The 19,815-nt window shown below is 43.1% G+C and overlaps 1 protein-coding gene across 3 annotated transcripts in view; it reads right to left on the bottom strand.

Annotated features, from left to right (window-relative positions):
• Positions 1 to 19,815, bottom strand: part of LOC129815479 (sodium-coupled neutral amino acid transporter 3-like) — a 94,260-nt gene that overhangs the window by 39,113 nt on the left and 35,332 nt on the right. For all 3 annotated transcript variants that reach the window (XM_055869348.1, XM_055869350.1, XM_055869349.1), the window contains 3 exons: positions 14,399 to 14,472; positions 12,218 to 12,310; positions 11,199 to 11,280 (listed from right to left, as the gene is read on the bottom strand). In XM_055869348.1, coding sequence (XP_055725323.1) covers positions 11,199 to 11,280; positions 12,218 to 12,310; positions 14,399 to 14,472 — 249 coding nt within the window. The remainder of the gene's footprint in view (positions 1 to 11,198; positions 11,281 to 12,217; positions 12,311 to 14,398; positions 14,473 to 19,815) is intronic.

Genomic DNA, 19,815 nt, shown 5'->3' with positions numbered 1-19,815 from the left:
GTCTACATTTCACATTGTCTAACCATGATTTTGGTGGCTAAATATAAACATTTGCGATCAAACTCTATATGGAATGTGTAATATGATTTTACAGGAGTGTCATCGGAAGAATTCTGAGAAGGTTAGTGAAAAAATTAATATCTTTTGGCGATGTTGACTTTTATCGCTCACTTTGGCTAGAATCAATGCTGGGCTGCTATGTGCTATGTGCTATGCTAATATAACGATTTATTGTGTTTTCGCTGTAAGACACTTAGAAAATCTGAAATATTGTCTGTATTCACAGGATCTGTGTCTTTCGATTCGTGTATGCTGTGTATTTTTACGAAATGTTTGATGATTAGTAAGTAGGTAAACACGTTGCTCTAAGTAGTTTTTCTATTCCATTTGTGACGGTGGGTGCAATTGTAACCTATGCCATCTACCTGAAATATGCACTTTTTTCTAACAAAACCTATCCCATACCATAAATATGTTATCAGACTGTCATCTAATGAGTTTTTTTGTTGGTTAGGGGCTATAAATATCTTAGTTTAGCCGAATTGGTGATGGCTACTGGTGTTGGTGGACAAATAAAAGATGGTGGATTATGCTAATGTGTTTTTAGGTAATAGATGTACATCTTTACATATTGTGTCTTCCCTGTAAAACATTTTAAAAATCGGACATGTTGACTGGATTCACAAGATCTGTGTCTTTCATTAGCTGTATTGGACTTTAATGTGTGAAAGTGAAATATTTAAAAAAAATAAAAAAAATTTGGGGGGGGGGGGGGGGTGTGCCGCTAGCGGCACGCTGATCCTAGACAGGTTAACGGCTCTTTTCTGGATTTTGATAATTAGTGGGTATCGGCCGAATTCTGCTCTGCATGCATTATTTGGTGTTCTACGTTGTATATATTGAGGATATTTTTGCAGAATTCTGCATGCAGAGTCTCAATTTGGTGTTTGTCCCATTTTGTGAAGTCTTGGTTGGTGAGCGGACCCCAGACCTCACAACCATAAAGGGCAATGGGCTCTATGACTGATTCAAGTATTTTTAGCCAGATCCTAATTGGTATGTTGAAATGTATGTTCCTTTTAATGGCATAGAATGCTCTTCTTGCCTTGTCTCTCAGATTGTTCACAGCTTTGTGGAAGTTACCTGTGGCGCTGATGTTTAGGCCGAGGTATGTATAGTTTTTTGTGTGCTCTAGCGCAACAGTGTCTAGATGGAATTTGTGGTCCTGGCGACTGGACTTTTTTTGGAATACCATTATTTTGGTCTTACTGAGATTTACTGTCAGGGCCCAGGTCTGACAGAATCTGTGCAGAAGATCTAGGTGCTGCTGTAGGCCCTCCTTGGTTGGTGACAGAAGCACCAGATCATCAGCAAACAGTAGACATTTGACTTCAGAGTCTAGTAGGGTGAGACCGGGTGCTGCAGACTGTTCTAGTGCCCTCGCCAATTCGTTGATATATATGTTGAAGAGGGTGGGGCTTAAGCTGCATCCCTGCCTCACCCCACGACCCTGTGTGAAGAAATGTGTGTGTTTTTTGCCAATTTTAAACGCACACTTGTTGTTTGTGTACATGGATTTTATAATGTCGTATGTTTAACCCCCAACACCACTTTCCATCAATTTGAAAAGCAGACCCTCATGCCAAATTGAGTCGAAGGCTTTTTTGAAATCAACAAAGCATGAGAAGACTTTGCCTTTGTTTTGGTTTGTTTGGTTGTCAATTAGGGTGTGTAGGGTGAATACATGGTCTGTTGTACGGTAATTTGGTAAAAAGCCAATTTGACATTTGTTCAGTACATTGTTTTCATTGAGGAAATGTACGTGTCTGCTTTTAATGATAATGCAGAGTATTTTCCCAAGGTTACTGTTGACGCATATTCCACGGTAGTTATTGGGGTCAAATTTGTCTCCACTTTTGTGGATTGGGGTGATCAGTCCTTGGTTCCAAATATTGGGGAAGGTGCCAGAGCTAAGGACGATGTTAAAGAGTTTTAGTATAGCCAATTGGAATTTGTTGTCTGAATATTTGATCATTTCATTAAGGATACCATCAACACCACAGGCCTTTTTGGGTTGGAGGGTTTTTATTTTGTCCTGTAACTCATTCAAGGTAATTGGAGAATCCAGTGGGTTCTGGTAGTCTTTAATAGTTGATTCTAGGATTTGTATTTGATCATGTATATGTTTTTGCTCTTTATTCTTTGTTATAGAGCCAAAAAGATTGGAGAAGTGGTTTACCCATTCATCTCCATTTTGGATAGATAATTCTTCGTGTTGTTGTTTGTTTAGTGTTTTCCAATTTTCCCAGAATTGGTTAGAGTCTATGGATTCTTCAATTACATTGAGCTGATTTCTGATGTGCTGTTCCTTCTTTTTCCGTAGTGTATTTCTGTATTGTTTTAGTGATTCACCATAGTGAAGGCGTAGACTCAGGTTTTCCGGGTCTCTATGTTTTTGGTTGGACAGGTTTCTCAATTTCTTTCTTAGATTTTTGCATTCTTCATCAAACCATTTGTCATTGTTTCTCATTTTCTTCGGTTTTCTATTTGAGATTTTTAGATTTGATAGAGAAGCTGAGAGGTCAAATATACTGTTAAGATTTTCTACTGCCAAGTTTAGACCTTCACTATTGCAGTGGAACGTTTTACCCAGGAAATTGTCTAAAAGGGATTGGATTTGTTGTTGCCTAATTGTTTTTTGGTAGGTTTCCAAACTGCATTCCTTCCATCTATAGCATTTCTTAATGTTACTCAGTTCCTTTGGCTTTGATGCCTCATGATTGAGTATTGCTCTGTTCAAGTAGACTGTGATTTTGCTGTGGTCTGATAGGGGTGTCAGTGGGCTGACTGTGAACGCTCTGAGAGACTCTGGGTTGAGGTCAGTGATAAAGCAGTCTACAGTGCTACTGCCAAGAGATGAGCTATAGGTGTACCTACCATAGGAGTCCCCTCGAAGCCTACCAATGACTATGTACATACCCAGAGTGCGACAGAGCTGCAGGAGTTGTGACCCGTTTTTGTTGGTTATGTTGTCATAGTTGTGCCTAGGGGGGCATATGGGTGAGGGAATGCTGTCACCTGCAGGCAGGTGTTTGTCCCCCTGTGTGCTGAGGGTGTCAGGTTCTTGTCCAGTTCTGGCATTTAGGTCGCCACAGACTAATACATGTCCCTGGGCCTGGAAATGATTGATTTCCCTCTCCAGGATGGAGAAGCTGTCTTCATTAAAGTATGGCGATTCTAGTGGCGGGATATAGGTAGCACACAGGAGGACATTTTTCTCTGTTATGATAATTTCCTTTTGAATTTCTATCCAAATGTAAAATGTTCCTGTTTTGATTAATTTATAACACTTTGACCAACATGTTATACCCCGAGGTTGTAAATAAACCCTTTCTAAGCTGATATAACTTGTATCATTACTATAGGGCTGTGAAACCCATAGCCGAATGGCTTCAGACTGAGCATTTCTCACTGGAAATTTCTGCTGACATTGAACATAGCTTAGGGTTAAGCTATTTCATTAATTTCAGACTCTCCTATACCAGTATTCCCAACATCTTATACCCCAGAGGTTGTAAATAAACAATTTCTAAGCTGATATAACTTGTATCATTATTATAGGGCTGTGAAACCCATTGCCAACTGGCTTCAGACTGAGCATTTCTCACAATTTATTTACGGAGAGCGATTTCAGTTTTATAATTGGTGGTGTGCATATATTTACAGTAGTGAAGTGATTCATTATTGCTTTCTTCAGTGGAAATACAGAATATGTATAAAAATGCCAAATATACCAAAAGCTGAATCAAGCAGAGCTTTACGACTATTTAACCATGTTAATCTTTACTGAAACATGCAAACTACAAACATTTAACCAATTAAGATAATGAATACATGACAAGATACAAATATTTTATAAAAAATGATTCATATAAAAGTCAAGAGTTGGCTATAACATGATTACAAACAAGGTGAGTGTGTGCATATCCGTGTAAGAGTTTTTGTGTGTGTATTATGGTGTGTATTATAATTTCCCATCATAAAAATGTATCCCCATTCCCCAATCAAATACCTTCATCGATACCACAAAAAAAATAAAGAAAAATCTGTATTTTTTCTCCAATCTGGCCACCCTCATAAAATTCGACATAGCCTTGTATAAAATGCATTATGAAAGAAATGGTGGAATGTACATGAGAAAGAGAAGCCTTGTATCAAATGCATTATGAAGAAAATTGTACAATGTAGGCTCCAAAAAACCGTGTAGAAAATCGTGTAGGCCTACTGTTGCCTTCACGAAAAAAGGGCCTTTCTGACTACAAGTGCACCAGTATCCCAAAGTATTAAGCGAAAACAAGCAGAGAAAACAGTAATGGCATTAATAAATAAAAACGACGTAAGACTACTATTATATTATAATTATTTCAGTGATAACCTGGTTGATTTACAATATTGGGTTGTTAACACGTTTGTTTTTTTATATAAATGTGGTACACAAAAAAAGTCAGTGTAGAACACCATAGCCCATCATGCATTGCTCTAATAACTTTCAAAAGATTGTTTGTCCCCCAAAAATGTATTTTCCTATGAATGAAGTCGCACAAAAATGTGTCTTTTCACACGAATTAAGCTACACAAAAATGCACAAAAACACACAAAATCTGCTGAAATAGTTTTTTGCACATCTTTGCATGAATTGAGTGTGAGATTGTGTTGTTTATATGATCACATATACCTATTATGCTTGGGAACAGATTTCCAAAATTAAAATCCCTTTGGGGCCCAAATAAAATCACCTGTGGGCCAAATTCAGCCTGTGGCCCATCAGTTGTGGAACCCTGCGTTAGACATTTAACCCAGGTGGTGCTGGTATCAATTTTTTTTAACATAAATTAATGATAATTACCCATTTATTCTTGAAGACTATAGCTTAGACTATAGCCTCATGATTAAGTGTGTGTGTACCCCATCAGAACCCCAAATATTAGCTTGTTTTACTCCAATACTTGTAAACACAGTAAATCTAAACAAACACTATATAGCCTCAAAACATGGTTAAGAGTATAATATTGATATCATGGATGGTCAGTCCTTGCATCCATAGCTCTGTCTTTGAATTAGAGATTAGTTACATTTCTCCAGCCACATCCTTCAGCTTTTACCTGAAAGAGAGGTTGGGATTACACTTTGTTATTGTTATAACTGCTGACTGCCACTTTAACCTTTTGGGGCTATAGGGGGCGCTTTGGAAAAACTGGAAAATATGTGCAAATTTTCAAACGGCCTCTTAATATATTTTTGCTCTTACAATATGCATATTGTTAATACTGTTGGATAGAAAAGAGTCTATAGTTTCTAAAACCGTTTTAATTTTTTCTCTGAGTGGAACACAAGTCCTTGGCAGCACTTTCCCCGACCAGGAAGTAAAATGCAAGATGTTTATGCTCGCTTCAACGCTCTGCCTATACATGGTCATGCCACCTATGACCCGAAACACACCTCGTACGCCTTCCTCTGGGTGTCAAGAGGACGTCAGAAGAGAAATCTTGCGTTTATCTTGTTCTGACGTGAAATAAGACCTATTTCTTTGGCGTGACCGTCAATTTCAGGAAGTCAGAAGCGCGCGACTTGGGAGAGATATCATGTTTTGTTTTGCTGCCGTTTCTGATGTGAACTATCTCCAGCTCGGATTTGATTTGATAAATGAGACCATGTCATCGTAATGTATGTTTTTTCAATATAGTTTAATCAGATTATTTGAATTTTTTCGGGAGTTTTGCCGTGTTCCGTAATGTTTCCTTTGTTTACTTTGGAGAGATCCATGCCACTCGACTAGTACCCCTGCTAAAGGAAGATGGAAAGTTGCCATTCTGAATGGATTGAACGACTATTCTGGACTAAGGACAACTTGATCAACATTCTGATGAAAGATCAGCCAAAGTAAGACCAAATTTATAATGTTATTTCATTTATCTGTCGTGCATGTCAACTGGTCGCGCGCGCCCAAGTGTGTCTGTCTGGCGTGGCTATGCTAATTTAGCGCTACATTTAGTTTTCGATGTAAAACATTTCATAAATCGGAAATATTGTCTGGAATCACAAGAATCCTGTTTTTCAATTGCTGCACAGTATGTATTTCTCCGAAATGTTTTATGAGGAGTAATTAGGTATTTGATGTTGGTGTCTGTAAATGTTATGGCTGCTTTCGGTGCAATTTTTGAGTGTAGCTGAAATGTAATTTATGATTTATACCATAAATATGCACATTTTTCAAAAAAAACATATGCTATACAATAAATATGTTATCAGACTGTCATCTTAGGAAGTTGTTTCTTGGTTAGTGGCTATATACACTGCTCAAAAAAATAAAGGGAACACTTAAACAACACAATGTAACTCCAAGTCAATCACACTTCTGTGAAATCAAACTGTCCACTTAGGAAGCAACACTGATTGACAATACATTTCACATGCTGTTGTGCAAATGGAATAGACAAAAGGTGGAAATTATAGGCAATTAGCAAGACACCCCCCAAAACAGGAGTGATTCTGCAGGTGGTGACCACAGACCACTTCTCAGTTCCTATGCTTCCTGGCTGATGTTTTGGTCACTTTTGAATGCTGGCGGTGCTCTCACTCTAGTGGTAGCATGAGACGGAGTCTACAACCCACACAAGTGGCTCAGGTAGTGCAGTTCATCCACGAAGGCACATCAATGCGAACTGTGGCAAAAAGGTTTGCTGTGTCTGTCAGCGTAGTGTCCAGAGCATGCAGGCGCTACCAGGAGACAGGCCAGTACATCAGGAGACATGGAGGAGGACGTAGGAGGGCAACAACCCAGCAGCAGGACCGGTACCTCCGCCTTAGTGCAAGGAGGAGCACTGCCAGAGCCCTGCAAAATGACCTCCAGCAGGCCACAAATGTGCATGTGTCAGCATATGGTCTCACAAGGGGTCTGAGGATCTCATCTCGGTACCTAATGGCAGTCAGGCTACCTCTGGCGAGCACATGGAGGGCTGTGCGGCCCCACAAAGAAATGCCACCCCACACCATGACTGACCCATCGCCAAACCGGTCATGCTGGAGGATGTTGCAGGCAGCAGAACGTTCTCCACGGCGTCTCCAGACTCTGTCACGTCTGTCACATGTGCTCATGTGCTCAGTGTGAACCTGCTTTCATCTGTGAAGAGCACAGGGCGCCAGTGGCGAATTTGCCAATCTTGGTGTTCTCTGGCAAATGCGAAACGTCCTGCACAGTGTTGGGCTGTAAGCACAACCCCCACCTGTGGACGCCGGGCCCTCATACCACTGTCATGGAGTCTGTTTCTGACCGTTTGAGCAGACACATGCACATTTGTGGCCTGCTGGAGGTCATTTTGCAGGGCTCTGGCAGTGCTCCTCCTTGCACTAAGGCGGAGGTACCGGTCCTGCTGCTGGGTTGTTGCCCTCCTACGTCCTCCTCCATGTCTCCTGATGTACTGGCCTGTCTCCTGGTAGCGCCTGCATGCTCTGGACACTACGCTGACAGACACAGCAAACCTTTTTGCCACAGTTCGCATTGATGTGCCTTCGTGGATGAACTGCACTACCTGAGCCACTTGTGTGGGTTGTAGACTCCGTCTCATGCTACCACTAGAGTGAGAGCACCGCCAGCATTCAAAAGTGACCAAAACATCAGCCAGGAAGCATAGGAACTGAGAAGTGGTCTGTGGTCACCACCTGCAGAATCACTCCTGTTTTGGGGGGTGTCTTGCTAATTGCCTATAATTTCCACCTTTTGTCTATTCCATTTGCACAACAGCATGTGAAATGTATTGTCAATCAGTGTTGCTTCCTAAGTGGACAGTTTGATTTCACAGAAGTGTGATTGACTTGGAGTTACATTGTGTTGTTTAAGTGTTCCCTTTATTTTTTTGAGCAGTGTATATCTTCATTTGGTCGAATTTGTGATAGCTGCTGATGGAGTAAAAAACTGATGGAGTAAGAAAAGTAATGTCTTTTGCTAAGGTGGTTAGCTAATAGATTTACATATTTTGTCTTCCCTGTAAAACATTTTAAAAATCGGACATGTTGGCTAGATTCACAAGATGTCTGCCTTTCATATGCTGTATTGGACTTGTTAATGTGTGAAAGTTAAATATTTAAAAAAAATGTATTTTTTGAATTTGCCGCTCTGCCTTTTCAATGGAGTGTGGGAGGAGTGCCGCTAGCGGCACCCCTGTCCTAGAGAGGTTTTTAACCTCTCTGAGGTAGGTGGGACGCAATCGTCCCACCTGGCCAATAGCCAGGGAAAAAGCAGAGCGCCAAATTAAAATAAAATACATTAAATCACACATGTAAGATACCAAATTAAAGTTTATCTATCCAAATCTACTAATAATATGCATATCTTATATTCTGGGGATGAGTAGCAGGCAGTTGAATTTGGGCATGCTATTTATCCAAAAGTGAAAATGCTGCCCCCTACCACGAAGAAGTTAAGCATGCCTGCTACTCCACTTTCTAACAAGACCCACAGCTTACTGAGCTATCCAATCAGTTTCCAAGCACCCAGACAGCACACTCATCAGAAGGCTCTGTCAAATCTGTCACACGTACACATTATCATGCTCTACATAAACAAGAGAGCTTATGAGAGAGAGAGAGAAACAGAGAGAATGAGAGTGAGGAGTGCGCTTGCGTGCATACATGAGTGTGTTTGAGACCAAGAAAGAGAGAGCATAATAAGAGAGCTTGGCCAAGTGGGCCACAGTGATATCCTTCCTCACCAGTCTCCACCAGTCCTCTAGTGACCACTGACCGGACTGGAGGGAGGGTGAGAACGTGGGGTCTCTAGTGACCACTGACCGGACTGGAGGGTGAGAACGTGGGGTCTCTAGTGACCACTGACCGGACTGGAGGGAGGGTGAGAACGTGGGGTCTCTAGTGACCACCGACCGGACTAGAGGGTGAGAACGTGGGGTCTCTAGTGACCACTGACTGGACTGGAGGGTGAGAACGTGGGGTCTCTAGTGACTACTAACCGGACTGGAGGGTGAGAACGTGGGGTCTCTAGTGACCACTGACCGGACTGGAGGGTGAGAACGTGGGGTCTCTAGTGACCACTGACTGGACTGGAGGGTGAGAACGTGGGGTCTCTAGTGATCACTGACTGGACTGGAGGGTGAGAACGTGGGTCTCTAGTGACCACTGACTGGACTGGAGGGTGAGAACGTGGGGTCTCTAGTGACCACTGACTGGACTGGAGGGTGAGAACGTGGGGTCTCTAGTGATCACTGACTGGACTGGAGGGTGAGAACGTGGGTCTCTAGTGATCACTGACTGGACTGGAGGGTGAGAACGTGGGGTCTCTAGTGACCACCGACCGGACTGGAGGGTGAGAACGTGGGGTCTCTAGTGACCACCGACTGGACTGGAGGGTGAGAACGTGGGGTCTCTAGTGACCACTGACTGGACTGGAGGGTGAGAACGTGGGGTCTCTAGTGACCACTGACCGGACTGGAGGGTGAGAACGTGAGGTCTCCCGTGACCACTGACTGGACTGGAGGGTGAGAACGTGGGGTCTCTCGTGACCACTGACTGGACTGGAGGGTGAGAACGTGGGGTCTCTAGTGACCACTGACTGGACTGGAGGGTGAGAACGTGAGGTCTCTAGTGACCACTGACTGGACTGGAGGGTGAGAACGTGGGGTCTCTCGTGACCACTGACTGGACTGGAGGGTGAGAACGTGGGGTCTCTAGTGACCACTGACTGGACTGGAGGGTGAGAACGTGAGGTCTCTAGTGACCACTGACTGGACTGGAGGGTGAGAACGTGAGGTCTCTAGTGACCACTGACTGGACTGGAGGGTGAGAACGTGGGGTCTCTCGTGACCACTGACTGGACTGGAGGGTGAGAATGTGGGTAGCACAGCCTCGTCTGAGGCTGCAGGTTCTGGACTGGACAGTCACTGGGGTGGGGACACACCATGCCCTTAGCATACTGGGACAGACCAATCATAGTCTACTACACCCAAGGTGTACTACACCCAAGTGAAATAAGCCAATACATGACACATAGAATCCACTGGATTACTAATACTAACCAAATCCACCACATCTGAGACAGTGGGGGAGGTTAATCTCATATTTTCTCTATGACAGCGAATTCCAGCATCTGTATTCTAGAGTTGTAACCTGTGAGAGTGGTCCATTTATTGTGCTGTCAGTGTCAAGCTGCCCCACCTACACCCCAGCCAATCATCTTGCCATGTGACACAGTCACACATCATCACAGAGACGGGCAGGGGGGACTGACCTTCTGAACCACACAGAACACACAAACACGCATGCATACACACACCACAGCAATTCCAGACACAAACATCAACCACAACATACTCACACAGACAAACTCTCAATCCACATACAGTATCAACACTCCAGGCAAAGAGCAGATATCTGACAGCCTGGTTGGTAAAACACACATACAGCCTTGGGCGCTGATTGATCTATCGCTCGTTCTGTGGAAAGCTCACACACACACAATGTCATTCAGACGGAGAATATGAGGCGTTCTCTGTAGCTGTAAAACATTTCCTGGACATCATTCAGTTCAGTCAGCATCATAAACACACTGACAGCTGGACATAACACACCAACACAAGCCAGGCAGGCACCATATACCAGAGTATAGACAGTGCATAGAGGCTGCTACAGTATACCCAGTCTGTTTCAGGGTAAAGGCCATTGTCTTTGTGCTATCAGGCAACCTGCTCTAGTCCACATAGTGTTATCCTCTGGTTCACGTTTCAGCCGTGGAGCCTGGCTGTGTAATGATGTGTGTCTGTATCAGTGTGGCCAGGCTGCCCTCTTCTCTCAGGGTTGTTCTCACACACAGATGTTCTCAGGCCAGCTGCTTTGCATGGGGCATAGTGACAAAGGGCTACAGACCTGTCAGTGCCAGTTGGCACCTTAAAATTAGATTGGCTTAACCTGAGAGGTTTCTCCTGTGGTGGTTTAACACTGGCTCAGGATCACTGGAGGAATTCACATGCCGTTGGATCATATCTCCTTCTGCTGAACTTTAATGCCCATCCATCCAACTGGATGAAAACACAGGCAGCCACCTCCCCCTCACTGCCTGATACATTAAGAACTGTTTCAGAACAGTGGCCCTCTATGTTACTGTTGTAAAGAACATGCTTTATGTTACTCACCCTGATGGCTTGTCGACCCCCAGGAAGGCCTGGATGACCAGAGGGAACTCATACTTCACGATGTATAGGTAACTGGACATGGCTGTAGGAGGGACACACACAGAGACACAGCTATTAGTAATAGTATCACACACATGCACACACTCACACGTATACACATGCAGTATACACACACTTAATCCTTGTGCAGGCTGTGCATATTATCCTGGACAACAAACATCATAAAATACAAGAGAGACAATCACATTCCAGCAAATCTAAATATATCTTAAAACACACACTGACACCCACGCTAATCCATTTTATACCTTTCGTATTGAATACTTTGATGTTGTGCTGATATATCCTCTTGAGAAAACAATAGATAACATAACTAAAACAGTGAATTCAGTATCTCTGGTAATCTCTGTGTAGCACAGGTTAACATGGTGACAAGAATGCAAAATTAAGTTATTGCTATGAGATATCACAGGCATAGAAACTAGATTTTTCCTCAATGAAGTAGAGAGAGCTAGAAAGTTGAGTATCTGCCAGGCATGCAGAGATGCGTGTCACCACCTGGGTGTCAGAAGGGAGGGAAGGAGAAAAGTAGTTGACTGTCATCCGCATAGCAATGATGGAAGAGACCATGTGAGGATATGACGGAGCCGAGTGACTTGGTGTATAAGAGGAGAGGGCCTAGATTACTGCCCGGTCTTTCCTGCATCCCCACACAGACTCAGAATCTCCTCACCTTCCCTATACACACATCAGGGAGAGAGAACAGAAGAACAGCGGGAATGGAGAAATGCAGAAATAGAAAGGGGCATTACTAATAGAGCCAGGCTGCTCTCAGGGGTACCCACTGACAAGGTCATATGATGATGACACATCCCCAGAGAGACACTGTGTGTGTGTGTGTGTGTGTGTGTGTGTGTGTGTGTGTGTGTGTGTGTGTGTGTGTGTGTGTGTGTGTGTGTGTGTGTGTGTGTGTGTGTGTGTGTGTGTGTGTGTGTGTGTGCTTGCGACAGAGGCGTCACCTCCGATGTTCTGCAGCGTGATGGCGATGCCGGCAGCCATCTTGCCTGGCGTTCCAAATGCCCTTTGGCCCAGCTGCTCATAAGCCCGGATACCTGAAGCACAGTCATCAAACACATTCACATATAGAACTGTACTGCGGCGTAGAGCATGTAGGGCACTGGGGAGGGGGATGTGAATTCCTAGTCATCAGACTAACTAAGCATATGTTGAATTTTTTGCAGAAATGCCTTCTTGAACATGTACACTTTCACGTGTATTAGTAACAAACTTGTATGTCATCTGTAAATACAAATACAAGGCTTTGTATTTGGCAAATACAAAAGCAGGCTGCTCAGTATGTGTAGATAATCTTTGCTACCGTTTTTTAAATGTTTTAATTGTATTATTAAAACCATGGAGAATTGCAAAAGTATTGCTATTGCTCTCAACAACATTTCTGCCCTGAATTTAGCAGGTGCAATCGACCAAGATATGTGGGAAAAAGTTGTAATGGATTACTTTCTGGAGGACGATTTTGCCATGCTGACTCTCTCTGACCCTGAAACTGATTCCGACGATGAGGAAATCCCTGACTTAGGTAAAAACATTATCATTGAACCAGACATTGTATTGTCTTCTGATGACAGTGATTGGGAAGATACTGAGATCAAACGTGCTGTTGTCACGGAAGAAGTTGACTGAGTTTGTTAATCAGTGGAATGCCTGGTGAAAGCAGAGCATGAGAACGAGGTGAAGAAAACGCTGACGTTTGATTGCAAACGCGGAGGGAGTTGAAAAGAGAACACAGAAGGCTGTTGTATAAAACACCTGTCTTCCAGATTACATCTTCAAACTAAGGGCAACCATGGCATCCATGACAGAGAGAAAGATCTGATGATTCTTATGGCATTGCACACAGTCAGTGTGAACTGGAGTGACTTTACTCAATGGCCCAAGCAAGCTGTACAAACAAAATGCAAATGACAGAGAACTTCTTACTTAGTGAAAGGGGTTCCAGTCTACCGTGAAGCATTCCATGTATACGGGTAAGAGTCTAGCTACATTTTCACATGTGATACATTTCAAATGTTGTCAAAGTTGTTTTCATTGCAAGTTAAAGCATAATGTTAGGTAGCTAGGTAACGTTAGCTGGCTGGCTAGCTAGCAAGCTACTTGTATGATCTATATAGTAATATTATTCATATCTCAGAAATCTGTTTGCATCGCTAGCTATAGCCTACTACTAGGTAGCTAGCTGTCATTGAACCTACAGATGTTGGTTAGCTTTTGCTACCTGCAGATTCATACTACATCCTTTCATGCATGGTAGCTAGCTATGACAATCTATTTGTATTGTCATACTGTATGAGTTGGGATTATGGTTTATTGTTTAGCTAGCTTGCTAGCTACATGTCTAAACAAAAGACTCCACTTCGCCAAATGATTACATGACCCATCAATGTGTCTCGGGTGATATGGCCTATTGTATTTCTTGAACATGTGAACAGGTCTAGCAATAGAGACCCATCGACTTAGCTACAGTAGATGTGGCTGGGGGTGGTTATAGCCTCTCGTTTACCATAAACAGTAATGTGAAGAACAACATCACCTGCACCAAGGTCAGATTAGAATATAGGCCAAGGACTAGATAAAGTATATTTCTACCTGCCGTTTTTCCTTATTGTGGACTACTACTTTTACCACTTTTAGTCTTGAAATCTTTGGTTGTTTACTACATTACCTTACTCAATCTGTTTAGCACATAGCCTCACATGTGAATCCTTAAAAAGATGGGTGGGCCTAAGGCTTAAGAGAGTGTGAACAATGCTAAACGAGTGTAAACAAAGAAGAGCTCTCTAGTAGGTGTACCAAAACATTTAAGGACAATTTTCTCAAAAGTGGGGTTACAGGTTTATCATATTTTCAAAGCAGCATTACTTTCCCATTCTTCCTTAACTGCAATGTATGATATAACATTTTGAAGCTCTGAGTCTGTACTTTTATCCAATGTAAAAACCACAATTTAAAACTTGGGAAATAAGACCAAAAAGAGATGGTGGGTCACATATGCTAAAGAGAAGTGGCAGGCTGTGAGGCTATGGGATGTTATCATGACATTAGTCTTCCTGACAGGGGTTGTAGGGGTTGACTGGTGTATGGTCTCCAACAAAAGTCCTGCTCATGGTCTGAAGACTACATACCCACAATGCCAGATGACTTGAGTAGCAAGTGGATGGAGTAAGATGAGAGGACAGCCACTACTGTCAGGAGCACCCTGCAGAGGAGAGAGGAGAGAGCTTCATCATCATCCTCCTCATCATCATCATCAACACCATCATTGTCATAATCACAGGGACTTTTCTGCCATTGAAATCATTGAGTGGGCCGCCTAAGCAATTTTTCAGGTCGCCTAAATACATTTTCGGGATGGAAAAACGCTTTTAGTGTTAACTTAAATGACAAAAACAAGATATAAAATAAGTAGAAAAGATAATGGACCTATTTATTTTTTTATAATATAATCTTTGAGAAATAACAATCTGCAAAATAAAAGCAACACAGTCAGGGAGAATTGAAAATTCCAAAAACAATTAATTTAGCAGTATATATTTTTGTTAATACGTTTTAGCAAAATAACACAGTATTAGCCATGGCAAAATGCATAGAATTGCAGGAAATTTGCTTTAAAACTTTAAAACTGCAAAATGTTCTCTTACTGTGGCAGAATACTTAAAATTGCATGAACATTAAAACTGCAACAAAAAAAATCCGCTGCATAGCAAAATGTGTAGAATTGCAGGAAATTCGCTATAAACTTTGAGAAAATTCTCTACAATTCAGCTATGCTGACGGGGAGAATACGCCCCCTGCCATGCCCCCCTGCCAAGCCACCCACCTAAGCCCCTTTTTTATCCAGAAAAAACCCTGTTATCATCATCATTATCATATTCACCATCATCCTCCTCATCAACACCATCATCATTCTCCTCCTCATCAACACCATCATCACCACCACCACCACCATCCTCCTCGCCATCCATAACACCATCATTGTCATAATGAGCATCATCATCAAAATCATCAGTGTGATAAGCATCATCATTATAATCATCATCATCAACCTCATCCTCAACACCTTCATTGTCATAATGATCATTATCACCATCATCCTCATCCTTATTGAACTTGATGACCCAGCACATTCTGGTGCAGTATGACTGTAACAGCTGTCCTAATCCATGGCTCTACAGATAACATTCATCCATGTAAACCATTGATTCAGCTGGATGTACAGCTGGGTGTTGGGTTAAAGGGTCTTGAGTCTTGGGTTATGGGGTGCATTCATAAACAGCAACCCACTGACTCAGGTTCACCCAGGGTTAGCCTCATACAGAGCCTCAGCCTTACAGAGCATCAGTCTCACTGGCTGCATTAACTACAAATATCTCCCCCATTCCCCCACCACTAGAAACAACCACAAGGACATTAGGGGCGTTATTTAGAGGTGGAAATATTTACAAAGCAAAGCTGACATTGACATTAAGCTGAGGGAAAACCCCAGAGTTAACGAAGAGGAAAAGTAAAAGACTCTCTGGTCCAAGATCTCCCAAAATACTGCTGCAGGCCCCAGCGGCCAACATCTGGCCGAACAGACCAATCTGATCTCCTACTCCTCCTCTCTCCAACTTCAACTTTTTTTCTTTCACATTTCTTTCAAATTGTTACTCTTGGCAACTGAAACTGGGCTTGCGTCGGAGAGGCAAAGCACGTCTTTCACCTCAAATTCAACTATGTTCCGTTTCACATTGTTCTGTGTCTCGTGCAGCGTGGTGGAAGAATGCTGCAGGGCTGATTTGTGGTGGAGGAGAAGTTAGCCGGTACAGTGGGGGGAACAGTGGGACAGTTAGACAGGCAGACTGGCAAACGGAGACAGAGAGACAGACAGACAAACTGCATTCCCGCCAGGGCCAGTGCCAGGGCCCGGCTGAAACTTCTGTGTGTGCCAACTTAAGTCTCCACTATAATCTGAAAAGCTAGACCACTACAACGGGGCAAAAAAGCTACATGGGTTTAATGGGGTTTAAAATATGAATGGGATGTGAATGGGTTGCAAATAAGGGCCAGTGCACAGCTACCTCCCTCCATACAGCCTCTGAAAACCCTCTTTGTTCAGCTAAAGCCCACATGACACAACAGTCAGGCCCAGAGGTGTTATACAGTCAGTAGCCCTCTGCCGTCCTCCGCTCCGGCCCCTTTCCTTCCAGGAAACACAGAAATCTCCTTACAGCAATCCCACCAGTAATTTGCTGGGCCCCAGCAGCAGCTATAGGCTACTGGTCCCATGGCCCCCCTGGCCCTGCACTCATACATAGGCATGAATGGTGTCAGATGTGAGTCTGATGCACCATGCCTTAGAGCAGACTACAGGGCCATACCAATAGTGGGTGATTGGAATGCGTGTCAGTGCTGTAATGCTCCAATGGACAGAGTAGGTGTTACAGTAGGTGAGGTCAAAGGAAAGGGTAGGATAAAGTACTGGAGGGATTGGAAGCTAGTCTGGGTACCAGTCTGTTTAGCTCATTCCACTCCTTGCCACTCCTGTCATGATAAGCTGATCTTTGGCATATGACATGGAATACAAGGAGTGGGATGTTAGCTAAACCAACTGGTACCCGGGCTAATGGGATGCCACAGTATTAATGTAATGTTAGTTTGGTGTGTTGTTGAGTTTCCCTTTGTTTATCTGTGTTCAGAGAAGTGTGTGCTGCTGCTATGTAGGTCTGTTGTCCCCCTTGGGAATGAGCAGCTAAGATTCAGACTGACAACGTACGCTGGCAGAAAGAATTGAGAGGAGAGGGAGTTGCACCCTGGAGGCTGGAGCACAGCACACAGTGGTCCACTGAAAAGTTGCTTGACTGGCTGTCCCCCTCCCGAGTCCCTCTACGTCAGGATTGGGAAACTTTAATGAGGGTGGAGGCCACAAAAATATGAAGTCATCATGAAGGGCAGCAGTTGCTCGCGGGTCTGCGACCATGATTACAAATGTAGATAGCTGGCTGCTAGATTAACTTATGAATCAAAGAAAAATAGCTGACAAGGACTAATTGAGTGACTATCAGTGACTGACATAACAAGAGAAAAACTGCTGATGCAAAACCACATTTAGAAATTGCACCTTGTGTATTCTATTATTCTAACTTGCAACAGTAAGTTAAGACCCTGACTGAGTTTCCTCTGCAACATGAAACTAAACACGCTTCACACACTGTTCATGTGAAATGTACAGATGTAGGATCTTAAAATTGATCCGAGGGCCTTCAAAAGAAGGGCCGCCGGCCTCCCATCCCTGCTCTACAGTACATGTTTCTCTCCCTCTCTTTCTCTATCCCTCTCGCTACATCTGTGATACCAGTCAACATGGCTGCTTGAGAGCATAATGATTTGAGGCACGTGGATACAAAAGTCATTTGTAGTAGATACATACATTCATACTGTAAATGCACACTGGTAATTGCTACACTGTGTGTCACTGTGGTTCTATTACAGGTGTAGGATCTTAATTTGATCACTCTTTTGTTTCAAACTTGTAGTGTATTTGAGTTTTAAAAAGGTTCTAAAGTTTGTAATTTCCACTTTGACATGTCAGAATTGATTTGCCCTAACAATTTCTTTGAATCAACCCTAAAGAAATCTCCATGGATTATAATCCACATAATAATTCAGATTTCCTGTTGCAGCAAGACAAATTTCCTGCTATAGCAAACTGGCTCAAATTAAGATCCTACATCTGTACATTTCACATGAACAGTGAGTGAAGCATGTTTAATTTTAGGTTGCACAGGAGCAGTTAAGGTTGTATACAGTATACTGTAAACCAGGTGACACAGACAGACAAACAGACAGTGTCGTAACCCAGGGTTCAGCTGGTCCAAATCAGTCCAGACCAGACAGAACACAGGTTGAGAAACCACAGTCAGACCAACCAGCTCAAAATAAATAGCTGTTTTCAGTGTGGAAAAAACTCCTCTAGACATGTCTCTAGCCAGAAAGCTTGGATACAGTCTTTTGGATAATATTTATGTCGGTCATGGTTGTCTTAAATAGTATCAACGCTTCATTTTAGTCACATTTGGTAAGAAATGTGGGCATGCTGCCAATAAGACAAACACATACTACCTCTAGTTAGGAAATAAAAGATTGTGTGTTCTACCTACAATTCCACTGACTCTAAAACCTGTGCTACTGCTAGTATTCAGTCAATGGATTTGGCATTACTACACACATCCAAAATATTACTTTACCTCTAGCAGTGGTGGAAAAAGAACCCAATTGGCATACTTGAGTAAAAGTAAAGATCCACCACATTTTTGTAATTTAGCAGACAGTCTTATCCAGAGCAACTTAAAGTAGGTAGTGCATACATTTTTACACTGGTCCCCCATGGGAATCAAACCCACAACCCTGGCATTGCAAGTGCTATGCTCTACCAACTGAGCCACACAGGATTCTACATGACCAAAAGTATGTGGACACCTGCTCGTCGAACATCTCATTCCAAAATCATGGGCATTAATATGTAGTTGGTCCCCCTTTTGCTGCTATAACAGCCTCCACTCTTAAGGGAAGGCTTTCCACAAGATGTTGGAACATTGCTGAGGAGACTTGCTTCCATTCAGTCACTAGAGCTTTAGTGAGGTCAGGCACTGATGTTGGGTGATTAGGCCTGGCTCGCAGTCGGCGTTCCAATTCAACCCAAAGGTGTTCGATAGGGTTGAGGTCAGGGCTCTGTGCAGGGCAGTCAAGTTCTTCCACACCGATCTCGGCAAACTATTTCTGTATGGACCTCGCTTTGTGCACGGGGGCATTGTCATGCTGAAACAAGAAAGGGCCTTCCCCAAACTATTGCCACAAAGTTGGAAGCATCTATAATGTCATTGTATGCTGTAGTGTTAAACATTTCCTTCACTGGAACGAAGGGTCCTATCACGAAACACAAAAAACAGCCCCAGACCATTATTCCTCATACGCCAAACTTTAGAGTTGGCACTATGCAGGTAGCGTTCTCCTGGTTAGTCTGTCAGACTGCCAGAGGGTGAATGAAGCGTGATTCATCAATCCAGAGAATGCGTTTCCACTGCTCCAGAGTCCAATGGCGGTGAGCCTTACACCACTCCAGCCGACGCTTGGCATTACGCATGGTGATCTTAGGCTTGTGTCCAGAGGCAGTTTGGAACTCGGTAGTGAGTGTTGCAACCAAGGCCAGATGATTTTTACGGGCTACATGCTTCAGCACTCCGCGGTCCCGATCTGTGAGCTTGTGTGGGCTATCACTTCACGGCTGAGCCATTGTTGCCCCTAGATATATCCATTTCACAATAACAGCACTTACAGTTGACTGGGGCAGCTCTAGCAGGGCAGAAATTTGACGAACTGACTTGTTGGAAAGGTGGCATCCTATGAAAGTGCCACGTTGAAAGTCACTGAGCTCTTCAGTAAGGCCATTCTACTGCAAATGTTTGTCTATGGAGATTGCATGGCTGTGTGCTCGATTTTATACACCTGTCAGCAACGGGTGTGACTGAAATAGCCAAATCCACTAATTTGAAGGGCTGTCCAT

Source organism: Salvelinus fontinalis, chromosome 18 (genome assembly GCF_029448725.1).
Source record: "Salvelinus fontinalis isolate EN_2023a chromosome 18, ASM2944872v1, whole genome shotgun sequence".
In the NCBI taxonomy this organism is placed as follows: domain Eukaryota; kingdom Metazoa; phylum Chordata; class Actinopteri; order Salmoniformes; family Salmonidae; genus Salvelinus; species Salvelinus fontinalis.
Note: the sequence above shows the minus strand (reverse complement) of the source record. Positions and strands in the feature narration are given on the sequence as shown.